Source organism: Bombina bombina, chromosome 4 (assembly GCF_027579735.1).
Source record: "Bombina bombina isolate aBomBom1 chromosome 4, aBomBom1.pri, whole genome shotgun sequence".
NCBI classification, from domain to species: Eukaryota; Metazoa; Chordata; class Amphibia; order Anura; family Bombinatoridae; genus Bombina; species Bombina bombina.
The window spans coordinates 436286568-436311623 of NC_069502.1; the positions used below are offsets into that span (position 1 = coordinate 436286568).

The window sequence follows — 25056 nt, forward strand, 5'->3', positions numbered from 1 at the left end:
CAATCTTTAGATATCCTTTGTTAAAGAAATAGCAATGCACATTGGTAAGCCAATCACATGAGGCATCTATGTGCAGCCACCAATCAGAAGCTACGGAGCCTATCTAAATATGCTTTTCAGGAAAGAATATCAAGAGAATTAAGCAAATTAGATAATAGAAGTAAATTAGAAAGTTGTGTAAAATGATATTCTCTATCTGAATCATGAAAGAAAAAATGGGGGTTTAATGTCCCTTTAATTTTGACTTTCCTATCCGTTTAATGTTCTTGCTTTAAGATGTCTTTGCCTCCTCCTGGTGGCCAGGTGATGAATCCCTAAAAGTAATGAATTGTGAACTCTCACTACCAAGAAAAAAAGGAATGTATCAGGTAAGCATAAATTATGTTTTTTAATCTTTTTTGTGACACTTTTTATTTAAGTGTTAACAGTTAACCAGAGCTCTGAAGTTGTGCTATCCTGACGCGCGTTAAATGTAATTGTGCTCGAGCAAACAAGTTTATTTTCAACTTGTAATACGCACGCTAATTTCAATGCACATAAACACCTGTGATTAACCCGATATCGCTTGAGCGCAACAGTTAGTGCGCCAAACGTAATCTGGCCCCCAAACTATTACATTTAAATGTCATCTCCATTGTCATATGAGTGCAAAGGTACAATACAAAAAATGATTTCACCATGGGCACTGTTTAATCAGGGGTTTTCCTATCTGTATTTTGCTATTTATCATGTTATAACGTATGTTTTCGTGGGATTCTGTGTAAGAATTATGTCATTGTAATGTAAGGCTACATTAAAGTTCTGATTATTTGTAAGTAGTTTGGTCTGATAATGTTTTTTACTGTGATTCTTCTGCTTTAATGTTACTCATTACAAGTACTACGTATGATGGCTTTTTCAGCTGTGTAGTGGCATGTGGTACATTCTACAGAATCTAACATTTGGTAATTGGTTATAGTTTGGCTAGAGGGACAAGGGTTGCTTGCTAAATCTTTCTCTCATATACACTACATATCTTCCTGGATGTGACATTTTCTCCCAAAAAAGGGCAGACTCATTCTCCTCCCAGCAATATTAATTTCTTTCACTATCCATTCACTGCCAAGTGTTCTTAGAGGCTTATGTGTGGGCGCCCTGACTGTATGGAAACCTCACAGTCGGGTAAACATTGCAAAATACTGTTTTCTTGTCAAAGGCACAGTGATGCCATTTGAATGGTCCCTTTAAGAGGCTTATGACATCACGCTCACGTGTCTTGGAGCACAGTAGCAGTGGAGATTTGTGTAAGTTGCTGTCAGGTCATGCTAGAGGTAAGACACCTACAAACCTGTGCCAGCTTGCTCCTCCCACCCTGCATTTTTAACCCCTTCATAGTACACATTTCTTTGTGAGTTCATTTCATTATTTTATATACTTTAATTTACCTTGTCTGGATTGCAATACAGACTTTGTATCAGTGTCGCTGGTGTTACAGAAAAGGCTTATGTTTCTTGTTACTTTACCTGCTGATAATTTTATAAATATTCCTCAGTAATACCTTTTCACATTTTGGGACTAAAGGGATTTTTTTTTTCTATTTCAAGTAAAAGATTTTATTGAACATAGCAGTTTCTAAAACATGTTTTTTTTTTATTATGTTTTAATTTTTCTTCATACTATTAATATATTAGAAATGTTTTGTTCTTTTGTTAGGCACCTATTGTTTTTTAAAAAAAAATCTTTATTGTTATTGTGTACAAGGGGTTAAGTCAGCCATCTGTGTGAACATCCATATTTACTGAGCCAGGACGGGAAAAACCACAGGAGCCAGTGGGCACAGATTCTAGAACTGTCCAGTGTCGTAACATGCTATATTGTTCTTGATATTGAGATTTTTGTCTGGTGCGTTTTATGGGAACTTAGTACTGTTATAGACAAACCTCTACTCTTAAATTTTCAACACTCATTATCCTCAGGCATAGTACCCCAGGACTGGCTTAAAGGGACATGCCACCCACATTTTTTCTTTTATGATTTAGAAAGAGAATACAATTTTAAACATCTTTCTAATTTACTTATATTATCTAATTTTTTTTATTCTCTTGATATTCTTTGATGAAAAGCATATCTAGATATGCTCACTAGCTGCTGATTGGTTGCTGCACATAGAAGCCTCGTGTGATTGGCTCACCATGTTCATTGCTTTTTCTTCAAATAAGGATATTTAAAAAATGAAGCAAAATAAATAATCGAAGTAAATTGTAATGTTGTTTAAATTTCTATTCTCTATCTGAATCATGAAAGAAAGATTTTGGGTTTAGTGGCCCTTTAAAGCTGATGTGGTGCCACTCTGCAAAAATGGAAGCAGGGCTGATCCAGGAAGCTATAGACTAGTTAGTCTGACATCAATAGTGGGGAAAATACTTAAAGGGATTAAAAGGGATTATATTGATGAGTATATTTGTATAAACAAGTTAATGAGTTCAAATCAGCATGGTTTTATGAGAAATAGATCATGTCAAACTAATCTAATTAGATTATACGAGGAAGGAAGTAAAAATGTAGATAAAGGGGAATCAGTTGATGTGATATGCTTAGATTTTGCACACAAGAGATTAATGTACAAAATTAAAAGGATAGGAAACGCAAAAATTATTGTAATTCATTTTTAAAGATTGTTAAAAATCAATGCTATTTGCAATTAATTGCTATTAAAGGTTTACTGCCGTTTACCTGTATTTACTCTACAAAATTATTAATTCTGCCAAACCCACTGTTATCTTCATTATGCGGGACCTATAATAATAGTCTACCTAGGTAGAACCATCATGGCGGGCCGCATGCGCAGTTGTAGCCCTTTGTGGATTCAAACATGCGCATACTGGATCGCATCTGTGCTCTGTCTTGAGGCGCATCACCAACAAAGCCTTGGATAAAGAGTGAACATGTTGTCAGTATATGGCCGGGTTATAATACAATTTATTTAATAATTATTCTTTAAAACAAACCCCCAATAAAATGCATATACGAAACAATTAAAATCAATATTTTATTCCTAAATTCTTTATATTAGTTAAAGTTATAAACACAATGAATTATATTTATAGAAACCAGATATGAATCAAATGATCCACACTAATGCTGTTATAATATTCTATACAAAGATCATACTAATATACCTTTACAATTTACATTAAAATAGCACAATAAAGTACCAGAATAAAGTACCAGAATCTTCTGTTATTAACCAATAACTCTAGTTCAATGCCCAGTATGGATTACCAATTTACTATGCTTAATTTATAACTACCAGGGATTTAATCACAATAAACAGTTTATGTACAGTTCTGAAAGAGTTCACTGTAATGACTGACTTATAAATCTGGAGTGTAAAACCCTGTCTAGTAAATAAATTATTTAGCAATAATGACTAGTTAAACTACACAGGACTATGAACATGAGCTTAAAATACAAATTGTGCCCTTTTAAAAATACTAACTGTAATCTAACTATAGCCTTTGATTTAAAATATTAAATATACTTAACAATTTCTTATACTTTACCCAAATAACCAAATTAATGTTTAAATTTTTCTCTGATAAGTCCAATTTCACCTCATAAATTAAGAGGTAAATTTTTGCAAGATGGATGAAAAATTAGGCCCAGATTTGCACGTCGGAGACTGGATTCCAAGGCAACAGTTTGTCAGTAAAAGAAACTCAGCAGCAGAGAGCCTTTTCTTTCTCTTGCCTGAGGTTATATCACAAGATATAACCCCACACCTTTTTATTCTAATCATTGGTGATAACTTCGATAGGCCCTTAACGGAGCTGTCTTTCCATTGGCCCTCGAAGCTTGTCCCTCTCATTGGTTCATTTAGATTTGCATGTGTTCTAGTAGTCAATCCATTTTGCTGTCATACCATTTTTAATCCCCTAGGGGGCAGCAGACGATCACAATTGTAGTTTCCATTAAATATTGCTGCAGTTCAATTATTTAACCTATAAAATGTTTATTTTATTTACTATAATTTTCAGTATTAATAAACTTATCTGGCCAACATATATGGGACCCTATAGTGTCATTCTCTCTGATTATTTTAATATTAAATATGATTATACTTCTAGTAATCATATTAATAAGCAGCTCACTGTTAACCATCCTTCTTCACAGAATCATAGCATTCAACATCCTGGCATTGTATTGTATCTTAAATGAATACAGTATATTTCACGTTTCTAATCATTTTGAATGCATGAAAAACCAGATGTAGGTCTGAAATGAAAGAAATAATGTTGTTAAAATGTCAAACATTTATACATCTATTAATGCAGCAGACATTTATCCAATATATTATAATTCAGATCAATACATATATATCATACACACACACACACACACACACACACACACACACATATATATATATATATACACACACACACACATACATATATATATATATATATATATATATACACATACATGTTGTCACTATAACTTCATATGAAGACTTAGTCACAGCATTTGTACGTCTGTAGGTAACTTGAGTTCAGATGTCTAAAAAATAAAATAAAAGAATAGGTTATTAATTTTGAAATAGATTGGACATTTTAAATTGACTGTATAGCTACTTGTTCAATACGGCAGACATTTATCCAATAGTATCAGTTTCAGATCAATATATATTTAGATAGATGTTTTTAATATGATTTGTATTTTAAATTATTATGAAGATTTAGGCACAGCATTCCCAAATGTCTGTAGGTAAACATGAGTTCAGCTGCCTTATGTGTATTTAGTTGGCTCAGGGGCAATTAACAGGTTTGTGCTAATTATTATATTCCTGGCTTTAGTGATGCATATCTTCCACCAAAAGGGTTTTTATAGACATTTAGGCTCCCTCTGTATTGAGCAGTGAGATGGGTCTGTAAATCTTTTATCCATTTTGGGCAGGAAACTCCACATATGGACATACACATCTGAAGGTTTCAAAATGCTAATATTTATTTTGAAGGGGCCCACTGGCCTTATCTTATACAAAGGTCGAAACATTTTGTTCTTTCCTGTGTAACCAAGAAGAAGTGGGTGTTGGTCTGCCATGGCTACAGCCCACACAATTCTTGTCAAATTAGATTTTAGCTAAAATATTAGATTCTACAATACATCCATAGTTTATTTAATGTTACTCACAGATACCCTGACAATGTGCATTGTGATGTCAGAGGGGGGATGCACCAGAGCACAGAATTTGCAGAGGGAGTGGACGGAGCTGCCTACTTTTTGCTATTGGACGAACAGCAATGCAAAATTACGGTAATGATCAGCCTACTTTTAAGGGCAGTCTTTGCCGTTTGTTAATGTAGAAATAAATATAAGATTTTAAGTTATTAAGAACCTTTATTTTGGATTACTATTAAGTGTATTTACTATATGTTATGTTAATTTTAATAATAGTGATTTTCAGGTATGATTTTTTTTTAAAGATTTCTAACCCTTTAAAGGGATAGGAAAGTCAAAATTAAACTTGCATGATTAAAACAGATCATGTTATTCTAAGACACTTTTAAATTGACTTCTATTTTCAAATGTGCTTTGTTCCCTTAGTATCCCTTGTTGAAAAAGAATACGCACATATCCTACACTAGAGGGAGCTAGCTGCTGTTTTTTGCCTGCACACATTTGTCTCTTGTGATTGGCTAACTAGATGTGTTTAGCTAGCTGCCAGTAGTGCAATGCTGTTCCTTCAGCAATGGATAACAAGAGAATGAAGCAAATTTGATAATAGAAGTAAATTGTAAAGTTATTTGAAATTGTATGTGCTATCCAAATCATGAAAGAAAATTGTGGGTTTTTCTATCCCTTTAAGGGACTGGGAATAGCTGAAAATGTTAGCTCATGTTTAAATGACTGGATAAAATAAGATATTAGCATGTATTAAAAGAAGCATTGATGCAAGGTAGGAAAGCATAATACTGTCACTATATAAATCCCTGGTAAGACCTCACCTTGAGCAGACCTAAAAAAAGTTCAGAGAAGGGACACAAAGCTAATAAGGGGAATGGATAATTTAAATGGACAGTCTAGTCAAACATACACTTTCATGATTCAGATAGGGCATGTAATTTTAAACTACTTTCCAATGTACTTTTATCATCAAATGTGCTTTGTTCTCTTGTTATTCTTAGTTGAAAGCTAAACCTACTTAGGCCTAAATCCTTGAAGACCGCCTCTTATCACATGCTTTTTTTATTTGCTTTTCACAACAGGGGAGTGCTAGTTCATGTGAGCCATATAGATAACATTGTGATCACGCTCCGTGGCTTGTGGCAGACACTGCACTAATTTGTTAAATACAAGTCAATAGATAATAAATAAAATGTCGTGATCAGGGGGGGCTGTTAGAAAATGCTTAGATACAAGGTAATCACAGAGGTAAAAAGTACATTATTATAACTGTGTTGGTTATGCAAAACTGGGGAATGGGTAATAAAGGGATTATCTATCTTTTTAAACAATAACAATTCTGGTGTAGACTGTCCCTTTAAGCTATGAGGAGAGGTTACCCAAACTGGGTCTGTTTTATCTAGAAAAAAGGCACTTATGAGGTGACATGATTACTTTATATAAATATATTCAAGGCCCATATACAGAGATGACAGAAGCTCTATTTATTCCAAGAAAACTGTTTGTGTCACAGTTTAAGGCTGGAGGAAGGGAGATTTAATCTCTTGCAACGGAAATGTTTTTTTACTGTAAGAGCAATAAAATTGTGGAACTCATTACCAAAGGATGTAATGAATGCCAATAACTTAGATACATTTAAAATGGTTTGGATACATTTCTTGATAGAAACAGAATTCATGGATATGATTGTTTGTGTTAAATGGGTCACCGTTTAATGGGATTAATTTAAGATCAACTGGAGCTTTTTTTGTAAATATATTAGATTTGTATTTCGGTCTTTTTTTCAACCTCATCTACTATGTTATCCCCTGTATTCTCTGAAGTTTGAACTGTATCTGTTAACCCATATCCTAAACAGTGTAGGAATTCATCCATTTCATTTGAATAAACTATAACAGGGATTGACAATTTTATTTGAAATTTAGAATATTGAATTGACACAAAATTTGAAAACTGCCAAATTGTTTTTAGGAACCAGATTTCTTCTGTCCAAGTTATGCATAAAAGATGCCTACAGCAGCACTGCACTGGCACAAGGGAATTTTGTGTTTAAAGTGGTAGGAAAGTCAAAATTAAATTTGCATGATTCAGATAGAACACAATGGCCTCTAGTTATCAAGCCGTCAACCGCAAATACGCTGGAATTCCGCCGCAACTAAATAAATTTATTAACTCCTAAACCGCCGCTCCCGGACCTCGCTGCAACTATAATCTGCCGCCCCGTATACTGCCGACACCGACATAAACTTATTAACTAAACAACTAGAAGAACTAATTGTATAAGGAATACAATAGAATTCACAGCAGAGATTGCCACAAATTAGATATTATATACACTCCAAATAGAAGATTCAGATAAGGATTATATCAAATATTTTAGTATTTTTTTTAAAAAGTTCCATGTCATTCATACTTTAATATCTTTATTAATATATCTAGGAACCACATTCACACAAAAGTAGCGAGAAGAAAGATTAAAAACACTTAAACCCCGTCTTTAATAATTATTATACTGAAATCTCATATAATTACTCAGTGCCTGCAGGCAAATATTTAAAGTAAATAAAGCCCTTACAATCCGAGGGCTGGTTTAACTTTTATCGCTTATATTCTATGCAGGCACCTGAAGAAAACTATTATTAGAGAATACTGTCAGTTAGACAAGGGTAAGCTGGTTAAAAAACGGCAGACAGGAGAGACGGAGCTGCTCCTGCTGGACCCCTGACGCGCGTTTCACAGAACGCTTCCTCAGAGGGGTGCGGGCCGCCGCTACTCAGCGTTATTTATGATCATATAAAGCCCACCTTCCTAACACAATAGGTTGCCCAATATCGGTGCCGGGTTTATGATTCGTTCAGCAATCCGTCAGTCAATGATGTTTATTCTGACGTGTATGATTTCATCATGTGACCGGAGGGCGTGAATGTTAAGGAATGCCTACAGTGACTGTTAGCCAATCACAAATTGTATACAGAGGGCGTGTGAACACTGCTTATAGACCATTGGATGATCACCGAGCAGTATAAACAAAGGACTGTATATCATATACTGATCTAACCTTTAATGATAACGTTAGATATGTCTAGTGTATCTTAAAGCTATATTATGGTATTGTAATTGATAATGTTAGATGGATTTGAAGATTATTTACGGATCCCAAAATGATCGTTAAATCGGGTTAAACCGAACGGTATATCAAAAATATATCGTTTGGACAATTTTATAGTATTGTGACCATGATGACTAGACGTGTGCAAGTTAAATAATTCATTATATATTCCATTGGACTTAGAAAATCGACAACCTAGTGATGGAGGATAAAGATGCAAAAGTGTTAAGATGCTCCTCAGTAAAAGAGGCAGGAGAGTGACGGCATATGATCATAGTGCTGTATTTGAGTGTGACATAGTGAGATTAATAACATAACATCATATGTTATATATGAATTAAAAATAAATTAAATATATAGTGAATAAAATCAAAAAGCAAGTGAGGGAAGGTGAGTAAAATCGTATGAGAAGGGTATAATAAAAATACCTGTGATGGTGCACAGAGAACAACATCTTTCTCAAAATGGAGTTAGAGTGATACCTGAGTTTCATCAGGAATATAATAGCAAACAAATGAACTTGATGTGACATTATATATTAATGTGCAAGAAGTGCCAGTGAATGGAATATATTATTTGTATATATATTAATAAATTCAACTTGAATATGTATAAATTCATCTTGATATATATAATGTTTCCAATATGTTTGGTGGGAACACTAGAGTTATCCATCATTCTAGATAAATTTCTTGATTATTAGTGTATATAATCTGATGTTACATTATAAGTATACAAAGTAATTATTGAAGTCATTCATACCAGAGGGTTTAACAGCATTAAGAGAGTAGATCCACTTGCATTCGAGTTTCAATAAAGATTTTTCAATATTGCCACCTCTTATACCAAGGGATGCTTTCTGAATTACTGTATATTTTAAACATTTAGGTGAGCCATTGTGATGAGTTAAGAAATGTTTTGCAACTGAGGTAATCTTTTTACCTTTGTCAGTGTCTCTCTGAGCATATTTAATATTATAAACATGTTCCAAAATGCGTGTCTTGACCTCCCTTGTGGTCATACCCACGTATGCCATCTGGCATGAGCAGTAAAGCACATAGACTACTCCTATAGTTCTGCATGAGAAACGTGCTTGAAGTTTGTATAATCTTCCCGTTTTATCAGTTATTGTTTTCGTTTTCAATACATATTTGCAGGCTGAACATGTACTACAAGGGTACATGCCTGGGTCAGTATCTTTTTTCTTAGCGGATCTTACAAAATGGCTAGAGACTAGTTGGTCTCTTAAATTGCTAGGTCTCTTGTATCCAATGGATACTCTCTCTCCTATTACTGACTTAAGGGTATCATCATTTTGCAATATTCCCCAGTGTTCATTAATAATTTTGATAATGTGTGGCATTTGGGGGTTGTATGTTGTTATCAGTCTAGGACAGGCTTCTTGGGCAGTTCTCATCCTAGGAGTAAGTAATTCATCTCTGCTCTTTCTGAGTGCCTTGTATTTGGCTCTTTTAATTGATTTCTTGCTGTATCCCCGTGCAGATAATCTCTGCATAAGGGCTGTACTTTCTGACATGTAAATTTCAGTACTGGTGCAGTTACGGCGGAGTCTCAAAAATTCACCGTAGGGTATAGCTTTTAAAGTACTGGGTGAGTGGGCACTGGTATGGTGTAAGAGCGTGTTTGTTGCTGTCTCTTTTCTGTATATTGTAGTATTGATGAATCCTTCATTGTTTTTAAATATCTTTAAATCCAAGAAGCATATTTCCTGCTTGTTCACTTCATGGGTTAGTTTTATATTGAGATCGTTCATGTTAATTTCTTTCATGAAGGCTTCTAATTTGTCATAGGTCCCCTCCCAAATGAAGAATACATCATCAATGTATCTTAACCATATGGGTATATGTTCAGTATATGTATTAAGATGATCTGTGAATACATAAAAGGATTCCCAGTAGCCTAAAAATAAATTTGCATAAGTGGGTGCACAGGCTGTACCCATGGCGGTACCCTGTGTTTGCAAAAAATATCTATCATTGAAAGTGAAGAAGTTGTGAGTTAAAACAAACTCCAAAAGTTGTATTATGAATTCATTATGTTTATCATTATTATTATTATTGGAAGTCAGAAAGTATTTGATGGCTTTAATTCCATCTTCATGTTTGATGTTGGTATAAAGTGACTCAACATCAGCGGTCACTAGCCACATATCTTCTGATAAATTGATATTTTGCAAAATTTGCAATACCTCCATCGTGTCACGTACGTAAGAGGGTAACATTGTTAAATATTCCCTTAATCTTAGATCTACAAATTTACTGGCATTTTCAGTAAGATTATCGTTACCTGACACGATAGGTCTTCCGGGAGGTATTGATGAATTCTTATGCACTTTCGGTAGAAAGTATAGAGTAGCAATTTTAGGATTTTCTTTCAATAGGAACTTCTTTTCAGAATTAGATATTATATTTGCCTGCCATGCATCTGTTATCATTCTGTTATATTGGATAAGATATGTACTCTGAGGATTAAAAATTAACTGCTTATAGCATGACTGATTAGATAACTGTTTGTTAGCTTCATCCATATACATTTGCTTGGGCCATAAGACCACATTTCCACCTTTGTCTGATGGCTTGATTTGAACATCTTGCCACGATTCAATTTCTTTTAATGCAGTAATTTCATTATAGTCAAGGTTACGCTTAGTACTGTATATGGGTATTTCTTCGATTTTTTTACACACCATTTTACAGAAAGTTTGTATTTCAGGAGACATAGAGAAAGATGGTACATAAGTGGATTTTGGTTTCACATTAGATTTCCACGTACATGAAGTTGATGCTAACTCTTCAGCACCATTACTTATAGTATTTGATGTTTGAGTATCACTACCATTTTCAGATAATTCTTGCAGAATATCTACAGTTAATAAATCCTAAATACCATAATATAGCTTTAAGATACACTAGACATATCTAACGTTATCATTAAAGGTTAGATCAGTATATGATATACAGTCCTTTGTTTATACTGCTCGGTGATCATCCAATGGTCTATAAGCAGTGTTCACACGCCCTCTGTATACAATTTGTGATTGGCTAACAGTCACTGTAGGCATTCCTTAACATTCACGCCCTCCGGTCACATGATGAAATCATACACGTCAGAATAAACATCATTGACTGACGGATTGCTGAACGAATCATAAACCCGGCACCGATATTGGGCAACCTATTGTGTTAGGAAGGTGGGCTTTATATGATCATAAATAACGCCGAGTAGCGGCGGCCCGCACCCCCTCTGAGGAAGCGTTCTGTGAAACGCGCGTCAGGGGTCCAGCAGGAGCAGCTCCGTCTCTCCTGTCTGCCGTTTTTTAACCAGCTTACCCTTGTCTAACTGACAGTATTCTCTAATAATAGTTTTCTTCAGGTGCCTGCATAGAATATAAGCGATAAAAGTTAAACCAGCCCTCGGATTGTAAGGGCTTTATTTACTTTAAATATTTGCCTGCAGGCACTGAGTAATTATATGAGATTTCAGTATAATAATTATTAAAGACGGGGTTTAAGTGTTTTTAATCTTTCTTCTCGCTACTTTTGTGTGAATGTGGTTCCTAGATATATTAATAAAGATATTAAAGTATGAATGACATGGAACTTTTTAAAAAAAAATACTAAAATATTTGATATAATCCTTATCTGAATCTTCTATTTGGAGTGTATATAATATCTAATTTGTGGCAATCTCTGCTGTGAATTCTATTGTATTCCTTATACAATTAGTTCTTCTAGTTGTTTAGTTCTGTTTCTGAGATTCCACATCAGACATGGATCCCACTTAGTAATATGGTATATAACATATAGATACATATATATGTATTGCAATTCTAATACAAGGGACTATTTCTGTTTAATACTTAACTCCAATTAAATCCCCCCCACAACCCTTAATTCTAAAGTTCAATCTTTGGGAGAATATACCTAGATTTCTTTTCTGGGTTTAGCCCTTTTCCTAGGGGGTAGTCGATAATCAAAGTAAAATATAAAATATGAATATTCAATCAGATATGGCTAATCGCCACCAAAAAAGATTAATGGAATTAAATTCCATCTTCAATAGTTCCACTAGGGACAACATACAAATAAATGAGGAAGAATTAAACAATGTCTTGTGCAGATTACATCAAACTTTACACAAACAGTCAAAAAGATGGTGGAACTGGCACTTTTTTGAGAAATACTCTGAAAAAAACATAATACCCAGAGGATTAAGGATGAAAGTATTCCCTGCTTTCAACCTTAACAATGAGGATTTAATCAAAGAGTGGGAAACAGCGTTATCAGAGTGCTCTCACAAACTGATACAAATACTGATTAAACATGATAAACTTGAACTTACTAAATTAGACTCTGAAATTGAGGAATATAATGCCCAATTATCTAAATTCGATGATAAATTGGATTATAAAATCCAATATGACAAATATCAAAAAGAGTTAGATAAATTGGAACAAGAAATAATAGCAACTAAAAAACAAAAATTACAGAGAGATATTGAAGATTTTCAGAATCAGAGAGTGTATCGTTGGCGCAACACTACCTCTTTCAGACAAAGGGGCAGTAGATACCTTGTCCAGCAGCCTGAAAGTAGTGCTGAGAGTGACACAGATATATCTGATAATGATCTAGACACTATCACTGAGAATGAAAACATAACTAATACCAACACTATAAGTGCCAGACCCAAGAGCTACAGCTCAGTACAAGCCTCTACATCCACTTCTTCCTCTTTTTTGTCCACCGCTCCTCACAACACAACACCACCAGTAACATTAACCAATCAAACCAATACACAGAACAGGGGGAACAAACAGAAATTCTCCGGTCCAGTCAGACAATCCACGAGGAGAAGGGAACTAAGTCCCTTCAGCAAACTAAGGATGAACAAATGAGAATAATAAATCTATCAGACCATGTATTGAGTACCACACACAAATCTGTATTATCTAAAGGCTTATCTTTTTGTCCTGTGAATTCATTAAATAAATTTGAGGTAATAAAAGATATTCATCTGTTTTCCAGGAAAATACTGCTTAAAAAACTATATGCATATAATCCTAATAGTTTAAATGCAGAGGATTTATTAACTGTAGATATTCTGCAAGAATTATCTGAAAATGGTAGTGATACTCAAACATCAAATACTATAAGTAATGGTGCTGAAGAGTTAGCATCAACTTCATGTACGTGGAAATCTAATGTGAAACCAAAATCCACTTATGTACCATCTTTCTCTATGTCTCCTGAAATACAAACTTTCTGTAAAATGGTGTGTAAAAAAATCGAAGAAATACCCATATACAGTACTAAGCGTAACCTTGACTATAATGAAATTACTGCATTAAAAGAAATTGAATCGTGGCAAGATGTTCAAATCAAGCCATCAGACAAAGGTGGAAATGTGGTCTTATGGCCCAAGCAAATGTATATGGATGAAGCTAACAAACAGTTATCTAATCAGTCATGCTATAAGCAGTTAATTTTTAATCCTCAGAGTACATATCTTATCCAATATAACAGAATGATAACAGATGCATGGCAGGCAAATATAATATCTAATTCTGAAAAGAAGTTCCTATTGAAAGAAAATCCTAAAATTGCTACTCTATACTTTCTACCGAAAGTGCACAAGAATTCATCAATACCTCCCGGAAGACCTATCGTGTCAGGTAACGATAATCTTACTGAAAATGCCAGTAAATTTGTAGATCTAAGATTAAGGGAATATTTAACAATGTTACCCTCTTACGTACGTGACACGATGGAGGTATTGCAAATTTTGCAAAATATCAATTTATCAGAAGATATGTGGCTAGTGACCGCTGATGTTGAGTCACTTTATACCAACATCAAACATGAAGATGGAATTAAAGCCATCAAATACTTTCTGACTTCCAATAATAATAATAATGATAAACATAATGAATTCATAATACAACTTTTGGAGTTTGTTTTAACTCACAACTTCTTCACTTTCAATGATAGATATTTTTTGCAAACACAGGGTACCGCCATGGGTACAGCCTGTGCACCCACTTATGCAAATTTATTTTTAGGCTACTGGGAATCCTTTTATGTATTCACAGATCATCTTAATACATATACTGAACATATACCCATATGGTTAAGATACATTGATGATGTATTCTTCATTTGGAAGGGGTCCTATGACAAATTAGAAGCCTTCATGAAAGAAATTAACATGAACGATCTCAATATAAAACTAACCCATGAAGTGAACAAGCAGGAAATATGCTTCTTGGATTTAAAGATATTTAAAAACAATGAAGGATTCATCAATACTACAATATACAGAAAAGAGACAGCAACAAACACGCTCTTACACCATACCAGTGCCCACTCACCCAGTACTTTAAAAGCTATACCCTACGGTGAATTTTTGAGACTCCGCCGTAACTGCACCAGTACTGAAATTTACATGTCAGAAAGTACAGCCCTTATGCAGAGATTATCTGCACGGGGATACAGCAAGAAATCAATTAAAAGAGCCAAATACAAGGCACTCAGAAAGAGCAGAGATGAATTACTTACTCCTAGGATGAGAACTGCCCAAGAAGCCTGTCCTAGACTGATAACAACATACAACCCCCAAATGCCACACATTATCAAAATTATTAATGAACACTGGGGAATATTGCAAAATGATGATACCCTTAAGTCAGTAATAGGAGAGAGAGTATCCATTGGATACAAGAGACCTAGCAATTTAAGAGACCAACTAGTCTCTAGCCATTTTGTAAGATCCGCTAAGAAAAAAGATACTGACCCAGGCATGTACCCTTGTAGTACATGTTCAGCCTGCAAATATGTATTGAAAACGAAAACAATAACTGATAAAACGGGAAGATTATACAAACTTCAAGCACGTTTCTCATGCAGAACTATAGGAGTAGTCTATGTGCTTTACTGCTCATGCCAGATGGCATACGTGGGTATGACCACAAGGGAGGTCAAGACACGCATTTTGGAACATGTTTATAATATTAAATATGCTCAGAGAGACACTGACAAAGGTAAAAAGATTACCTCAGTTGCAAAACATTTCTTAACTTATCACAATGGCTCACCTAAATGTTTAAAATATACAGTAATTCAGAAAGCATCCCTTGGTATAAGAGGTGGCAATATTGAAAAATCTTTATTGAAACTCGAATGCAAGTGGATCTACTCTCTTAATGCTGTTAAACCCTCTGGTATGAATGACTTCAATAATTACTTTGTATACTTATAATGTAACATCAGATTATATACACTAATAATCAAGAAATTTATCTAGAATGATGGATAACTCTAGTGTTCCCACCAAACATATTGGAAACATTATATATATCAAGATGAATTTATACATATTCAAGTTGAATTTATTAATATATATACAAATAATATATTCCATTCACTGGCACTTCTTGCACATTAATATATAATGTCACATCAAGTTCATTTGTTTGCTATTATATTCCTGATGAAACTCAGGTATCACTCTAACTCCATTTTGAGAAAGATGTTGTTCTCTGTGCACCATCACAGGTATTTTTATTATACCCTTCTCATACGATTTTACTCACCTTCCCTCACTTGCTTTTTGATTTTATTCACTATATATTTAATTTATTTTTAATTCATATATAACATATGATGTTATGTTATTAATCTCACTATGTCACACTCAAATACAGCACTATGATCATATGCCGTCACTCTCCTGCCTCTTTTACTGAGGAGCATCTTAACACTTTTGCATCTTTATCCTCCATCACTAGGTTGTCGATTTTCTAAGTCCAATGGAATATATAATGAATTATTTAACTTGCACACGTCTAGTCATCATGGTCACAATACTATAAAATTGTCCAAACGATATATTTTTGATATACCGTTCGGTTTAACCCGATTTAACGATCATTTTGGGATCCGTAAATAATCTTCAAATCCATCTAACATTATCAATTACAATACCATAATATAGCTTTAAGATACACTAGACATATCTAACGTTATCATTAAAGGTTAGATCAGTATATGATATACAGTCCTTTGTTTATACTGCTCGGTGATCATCCAATGGTCTATAAGCAGTGTTCACACGCCCTCTGTATACAATTTGTGATTGGCTAACAGTCACTGTAGGCATTCCTTAACATTCACGCCCTCCGGTCACATGATGAAATCATACACGTCAGAATAAACATCATTGACTGACGGATTGCTGAACGAATCATAAACCCGGCACCGATATTGGGCAACCTATTGTGTTAGGAAGGTGGGCTTTATATGATCATAAATAACGCAGAGTAGCGGCGGCCCGCACCCCCTCTGAGGAAGCGTTCTGTGAAACGCGCGTCAGGGGTCCAGCAGGAGCAGCTCCGTCTCTCCTGTCTGCCGTTTTTTAACCAGCTTACCCTTGTCTAACTGACAGTATTCTCTAATAATAGTTTTCTTCAGGTGCCTGCATAGAATATAAGCGATAAAAGTTAAACCAGCCCTCGGATTGTAAGGGCTTTATTTACTTTAAATATTTGCCTGCAGGCACTGAGTAATTATATGAGATTTCAGTATAATAATTATTAAAGACGGGGTTTAAGTGTTTTTAATCTTTCTTCTCGCTACTTTTGTGTGAATGTGGTTCCTAGATATATTAATAAAGATATTAAAGTATGAATGACATGGAACTTTTTAAAAAAAATACTAAAATATTTGATATAATCCTTATCTGAATCTTCTATTTGGAGTGTATATAATATCTAATTTGTGGCAATCTCTGCTGTGAATTCTATTGTATTCCTTATACAATTAGTTCTTCTAGTTGTTTAGTTCTGTTTCTGAGATTCCACATCAGACATGGATCCCACTTAGTAATATGGTATATAACATATAGATACATATATATGTATTGCAATTCTAATACAAGGGACTATTTCTGTTTAATACTTAACTCCAATTAAATCCCCCCCACAACCCTTAATTCTAAAAAATAAACTTATTAACCCCTATCCTGCGGATCCCGGACCCCGCCGCAACTAAATAAATTGTTTAACCCCTAAACCGCTGCTCCCGGACCCCGCCGCCACCTATATTAAACTTATTAACCCCTATCCTGCCCCCCTATACCGCCGCCACCTATATTAAAATTATTAACCCCTAAACCTAAGTCTAACACTAACCCTAACCCCCCCTAAGTTAAATATTATTTTAATAAATCTAAATAAAAATTACTATTATTAACTAAATTATTCCTATTTAAAACTAAATACTTACCTATGAAATAAAACCTAATATAGCTACAATATAACTAATAATTATATTGTATCTATTTTAGGATTTATTTTTATTTTACAGGCAACTTTGTATTTATTTTAACTAGGTACAATAGTTTTTAAATAGTTATTAACTATTTACCTAGCTAAAATAAATACAAAATTACCTGTAAAATAAATCCTAACCTAAGTTACAATTAAACCTAACACTACACTATCATTAAATTAATTCAATAAATTAGCTACAAATACATACAATTAAATAAACTAAACTAAATTACAAAAAAAAAAAAACACTAAATTACAGGAAATAAAAAAATATTACAAGAATTTTAAACTAATTACACCTAATCTAAGCCCCCTAATAAAATAAAAAAAAAATAATAATAATAAAAGTCCCTACCCTATTCTACATTACAAAGTAATCAGCTCTTTTACCAGCCCTTAAAAGGGCTTTTTGCGGGGCATTGCCCCAAAGTAATCAGCTCTTTTACCTGTAAAAAAAAATACAACCCCCCCAACATTAAAACCCACCACCCACATACCCCTACTCTAACCCACCCAAACCCCCCTTAAATAAACCTAACACTACCCCCCTGAAGATCTCCCTACCTTGAGTCGTCTTCACCCAGCCGGGCCGAAGTCTTCATCCTATCCGGGCAGAAGAGGACATCCGGACCGGCAGACATCTTCATCCAAGCGGAATCTTCTATCTTCATCCATCCGACGAGGAGCGGCTCCATCTTCAAGACCTCCAGCGCGGAGCATCCTTCCTGGCCGACGGACTAACAACGAATGCCTGGTCCTTTAAATGACGTCATCCAAGATGGCTGATCCAATCAGCCAATCAGATTGAACTTCAATCTGATTGGCTGATTGAATCAGCCAATCAGATTTTTCCTACCTTAATTCCGATTGGCTGATAGAATCCTATCAGCCAATCGGAATTCAAGGGACGCCATCTTGGATGACGTCATTTAAAGGACCAGGCATTCGTCGTTAGTCCGTTGGCCAGGAAGGATGCTCCGCGCCGGATGTCTTGAAGATGGAGCCGCTCCTCGTTGGATGGATGAAGATAGAAGTTGCCGCTTGGATGAAGATGTCTGCTGGTCCGGATGTCCTCTTCTGCCCAGATAGGATGAAGACTTCTGCCGGTCTGGATGTCCTCTTCTGCCCGGATAGGATGAAGACTTCTGCCGGTCTGGATGTCCTCTTCTGCCCCTAGTTAAAATAAATACAAAGTTACCTGTAAAATAAAAATAAATCCTAAAATAGCTACAATGTAATTATTAATTATATTGTAGCTATATTAGGGTTTATTTTATAGGTAAGTATTTAGTTTTAAATAGGATTAATTTAGTTAATAAGAGTAATATTATTTAGATTTATTTAATTAATATTTAAGTTAGGGGGGTGTTAGGGTTAGACTTAGGTTTAGGGGTTAATAATTTTATTATAGTGGCAGCGGTGTAGGGGGGGCAGGATAGGGGTTAATAAATTTATTATAGGTGGCGGCGGTATAGGGGGGCAGGATAGGGGTTAATACATTTATTATAGGTGGCGGTGGTATAGGGGGGGGCAGGATAGGGGTTAATACATTTATTATAGGTGGCGGCGGTATAGGGCGGCAGGATAGGGGTTAATAAATTTATTATACGTGGCGGCGGTATAGGGGGGGCAGGATAGGGGTTAATAGGTATTATGTAGGTGGCGGCGGGGTCCGGGAGCTGCGGTTTAGGGGTTAATATAGTTGCGGCGGGGTCCGGGAGCGGCGGTTTAGGGGTTAACATATTTATTATAGTTGCGGCGGGGTCCGGGAGCGGTGATTTAGGGGTTAACATATTTATTATAGTTGCGGCGGTTTAGGGGTTAATAACTTTATTTAGTTGCGGGGGGCAACGGGGGCGCCGGTATAGGGGGTAGAACAGTATAGTATAGTGTGAGTGCTTAGTGACAAGGGTATCAATAAAGCTGTAAAAAAGCTGAAGAGCAGCGAGATTGATGATTGATAACTATCACAGTCCACTGCTCATCGCCCCGTACTTGGTGCGCGGCTTTTTGACAGCTTTATTGATAACTTTGGCAAGCGTATTCAGGTCCGCGGTGGCGATGTGAGGCGAGCTTAGGCGAGCGTATTGGGCCGGCGAATGCAGAAAAATACGGAACTTCATAACTAGAGGCCAATGTTTTAAGATACTTTTAAATTCACTTCTATTTTCAAATGTATTCTTGTTTTCTTGGTATCCATTGTTAAAAAAAGAATGTGTACATATACTACACTAGTAGGAGTTAGCTGGTGATTGGTGCCTGCACACATTTGTCTCTTATGATTGACTCACAAGATGTGTTCAGCTAGCTCGCAGTGATGCATTGCTGCTCCTTCAGCAAAGGGTAACAAGGAAATGAAGCCGATTTGGTGATATGCTGTAAGTAAATTGGAAAGTTGTTTAAAGTTGTATGTTCTATCTGAATCCTGAAAGAAAAACAGTGGGTTTCATGTCCCTTTAAGACAGATATATGAAAAAGAAAATGTGCAGACTTTATAGCTAATTAGCATATTCTTGCCCACAGTCCCCCAGTAGAAGTTTTCTGTGAGATAATGCACTAATGGGATATACAATGACTTGTTGTGTGTTATTAAACTCAAAGTGCAGTTTTGTCTTCATCTCTTTTACTCACCATTACTTAAAGGGACATCAAACCCAAACATTTTCTTTTATGATTCAGACAGAGCATACCATTTTAAACAACTTTCCAATTTACTTCCATTATCGAATCTGCTTCATTCTCTTTGTATCCTTTGTTGAAGAATCGGTAATGGCACTACTGGGAGCTAGCTAAACAAATTGAGTGAGCCAATAACATTAGGTATACATTTCTGTAGATTTAAAAGTCTTTTAATTAAAATTTTAAACTAAAAGGGGCGTATATGATTCATATCAGTTTTGTCCAACTTCCTAGAACATTGGGGGGTGCAAATCAATATTTTAGAATCCTTAAAGGGACAATCTACTTGAAAATGTGTACTGTTTAACTCCACGGGAGTGAGCACAATGTTATCTATATGGCACACATGAACTAGCGGTGTCAAATTTAAAAATAGTCAAAATGCACTGAAATAAGAGGCGGCCTTCAAGGGCTTAGAAATGAGAATATTAGCCTACCTAGGTTTAGCTTTCAACAAAGAATACCAACATAACAAAGCAAATGTGATTATAAAAGTAAATTGGAAACTTGTTTAAAATTACATGCCTTGTCTGAATCATGAAAGTTTAATTTTTACTTGTCTGTCCCTTTAAGGACTACATATAAATTTATGGTTGTTAAAAAACAAACAAACAAACAAATAATACTTGTCAAATTATGTTCAGGTTTTGGTGAGGTTGCTGGTGATGTCCTTCCCTATCAGATGCTCGTCTGAGTTGTGGTCACCCCAAAATTAAATTTTTTAGTTACACTTTCCCTAGGGCCACAAAACTATGGCACAAGTTTTTCTTCTTTTGACAAAGAGCTTCAAAAACTATTGCCAAGGGCTGAATGTAGCCGTTGGGCCGCCAGTTTGCCATCCCTGATATATATATGAAATAGCAGGAATTAAACATGTTAATAATATATTTTGCATGAAAAGGTGTTAATTAAAGCTGTGAAAATTGATGGTAAAACTAACAGGAAGAGAATGATTTGTACAACTAATTCCAAGGACTCTACTACTCACAATTGTTTTATCCAGCAGAGGAACATCTATTTAAAAAACAAACAAAGTCCAATAATAATACATTGTTCTTCTTATTCCTTCTCTTTTTGATAGAAAATATTAAACTTTAAATCTTTTTTTAGTATCCTGTACCTTTTAAACTCTGCACTCCCTCCTATATGCTGCATGCAAGAGAAAATAGAGAAATGACTGCATAACCTTTTCCAGAAAAGAAGATACAGATCCTTTTTTTTTGGGGGGGGGGGATGCAGACTTTGTTTTAAGACTTTTGTTTTAAGATTCTTCAATCAAGTTCTATTTCCCTCAATGGAAAGTTCATTGAAGAGAGTGCAAGGGAATCCCCTTCTCTATTGAGTTGTAATCAATAGCAAGCCATTGGTGTTGTAGGGGAGTGCAATAGCCTCCTCCTGTCTGGCAATGTGATTGCACTTCCCAAAGATATAGATATGAAATTCAAATTCCCTGCGCTCCACCACCCACTTCAAAAGTCAATTTTCCTGTGAGCTAAAGGTTCATTTAAACGGTTCTCCAATCTGTGCTTTCCCCTTTGGGCGCCTTTTGTTGTAGCTAGATCGCTGATTGGACAACAATTCAAACAGTTAGCTCACAGTAAAATTGGAGTGGGATATTTGAATTTCATATCTATATAAAAAAGTAAGTTATAGCGCATCTTCACTACAACTGATGAATTAAACTCTAAAATATCACTAACATTCCAGATCTGTTTTTATAAAGGGGAGAATTTACCATCACTTTAAAGGGACATTAAACCTCAAAAAATTATTTCATGATTCAGTTAGAGAATACAATTTTAAACAACTTTCTAATTTACTTCTATTATCTAATTTGCTTAATTCTCTTGATATTCTTTCCTGAAAAGCATATCTAGATAGGCTCAGTAGCTGTTGATTGGTGGCTGTACATAGATGCCTCGTGTGATTGGCTGACCCATGTGCATTGCTATTTCTTCAACAACGGATATCTAAAGAAAGAAGCAAATTAGATAATAGAAGTAAATTGGAATGTTTAAATTTGTATTCTCTGTCTGAATCATGAATGAAAAATGTGGGGTTTAATGTTCCTTTAAACCCTGAAAGTTTGATAAGCCAGGCATGCACACAGCTATACTATCAAAGCTGCAAATCTTTTTGTATGTTTCACTAATTTCTGCATGTACTCTATTTCATGTCTGTAGTGAGTTCTGAATCTGAAAATTTCAGTACAGAAATGAGGTAGCCTATCTCCTGAGCTACCTGAATGATCTCTATCAGTTTTACATTTCATAATAAAATCATATACATAATTTTGTTTTTTATACTGAGAGGAGAAGGTTGGAACCTATATGATAATAGAATGTGTAATATTACTGCTTGAGTGTTATACAATGTTGTAAATGTAATAAACACTATTACATTCGTATTCTTGACGTCATAAGTAATCTATAATTCATAACTTACATAATATTATCTCAGTGCATATAAGCATCTTTCCTCTTGGGTGACTAACCTGCTTACCCAGCAAGGTGTAGTCACAAACTGTACTTATTGTATTTGACATGCTTACGCACTGCTCCTTGGGTGTTGAATAATAAAAATTGATATATTACATTTACAACATTGTATAACACTCAAGCAGTAATATTACACATTCTATTATCATATAGGTTCCAACCTTCTCCTCTCAGTACATGATATTGTATACCTAGTTATATAACTAGGATTTCTATAGGAACCCATTACTGTGACTAAACAAAATGAGTTTACAAAACGATTTATTAGCAAGACAACAAAAAAGACTACAAGATTTGAACTCTATGTTTAACATTTCCACTGAGTCATCTCAAAATGTAGCAGAAGATCAGATCAATGAACTATTATGCCAGTCACACAAAACTTTATATAAGCATACAAAGAGATGGTGGAATTTACACTTTTTTCAGAAATACCAACAGGATAAAATGATCCCTAGAGGATTGCGTATTAAAATGTTCCCTGGGTATGAGCTAAAAAAACCTGAACATACAGAAAGATGGGAAAAAGCCTTAACAACATGCTCACTAACATTAATGCAGATCTTAATAGAAGCAGATCAAGAAGAAGTTGCTTCTTTGGAAGTAGAAATACAAAAACATAATGATAGCCTGAAAAGCTTTGAAAATTTAGAGAAATTCACAAACCTATATAAACAATATCAATCAGAGTTAGACAAATTAGAAACAGAACTGATACAGATAAAAAAACAAAAGTACCAAAGAGATCAACAAGACTACTCAAACAAAAGAGTTTACAAGTGGCAAAAAAGGTACAATACTCGCTCTCATAGTATCAGACAACGTCAATACACATCACAACAAAATGAAAGTGATATTGAAATCTCTGAGTCTGACACTTCCATAGAAAGCACCAGTGGAGACATTACCATCCAACCAAGAACGTATACAAGATCAGTAACACAAGCTATAATACATAGTGAGCCAACATCCCCCTCAACATCTGAGGGTGCCTCCACCTCTTTTTTAGGGATAACCACAGGCAGGCAACATACAATACCGGGCAGGAAAGCACCTCAAGAATCGAGGCCAAACAAGCGCAAACCACAGACCACCCCTCAAAGGGAGACGAGAAGGAGACAGCCAAGTCCCTTCTCAAAGATCAGAATGGGAACTTAAAAGTTGTAAATCTAACAAGTCATATTTTAGACAAACACCACATCTCTGTGCTATCTAAGGGTCTTAGCTTCTGCCCTACTAATAAATTAAACAAATTTGAAGTAGTAAAAGATATCAATCTGTACACAAGAAAATTGCTGCTTAAGAAATTATATGCCAAAAAAGAACTAGGGGAAGATTGGACCATTACAGACCAGTCAGCATTACAAGACCTGCAAGACCTTTTGGAGGAAAATATGGGTAATACACCTCCAGATATCAACTGGAGGCAGCAAATCAAAAACAAATCCAAATATATTCCTCCAAATAACTTATCACCTCAAATTCAAGTATTTCAGGAAATAGTGTGTGCAGAAATTGAAAAATTACCAGTGTACAAAACCAATTCTAATCTGTCAAAACAAGAACAATTAGCACTACAAGAAATTAATACATGGCATGATACCATAATAAAATCATCGGATAAAGGTGGGAATATAGTCCTTTGGGACAGAAATATGTATCTTGAAGAAGCCACTAAACAACTTGATAACGATCAATGTTACAAAAAACTACTAGGAAATCCAACTTATATGTACAGTGAGAAATATAACAAAATCATAGAAAAGGCCTATAAGGATCAAATTATCAATGCTACAGAAAAACAGTTTTTATCCCAATCACATCCCACTACTGCAACATTCTATTTAATTCCTAAAATACACAAAGACATTCATAAACCTCCAGGCCGCCCCATTGTGTCAGGCAATGGGAGTCTCACTGAAAAACCCAGTCAATACATTGATCAGAGACTCAGGGAATACCTATATACCTTACCTTCATATGTAAAAGATACGATGGAAGTGCTTCAAAAATTAAACAACATGATATTAACACCAAATTCTTTTATTGTTACAGCTGACGTTGAGTCACTGTATACAAATATTAAACACCACTTAGGAGAAAAAGCTATCTCCCACTTTCTAGGTACTAATGTTACAGACAATCATGACCATAATCAATTCATTAAAGATCTGCTACATTTTGTGCTACACCATAATTATTTCACATTCAAAGACAGATTCTATCTGCAAACACAGGGCACTGCCATGGGCACAGCA

The 25056-nt window shown here is 35.0% G+C and overlaps 1 protein-coding gene across 1 annotated transcript in view; it reads left to right on the forward strand.

Moving 5' to 3' along the window:
• The window catches only part of TNK2 (tyrosine kinase non receptor 2), a 555703-nt gene that overhangs the window by 172052 nt on the left and 358595 nt on the right, over nt 1–25056 (forward strand). Inside the window, exon 3 of the mRNA XM_053710269.1 lies at nt 5175–5295. Coding sequence (XP_053566244.1) covers nt 5175–5295 — 121 coding nt within the window. The remainder of the gene's footprint in view (nt 1–5174; nt 5296–25056) is intronic.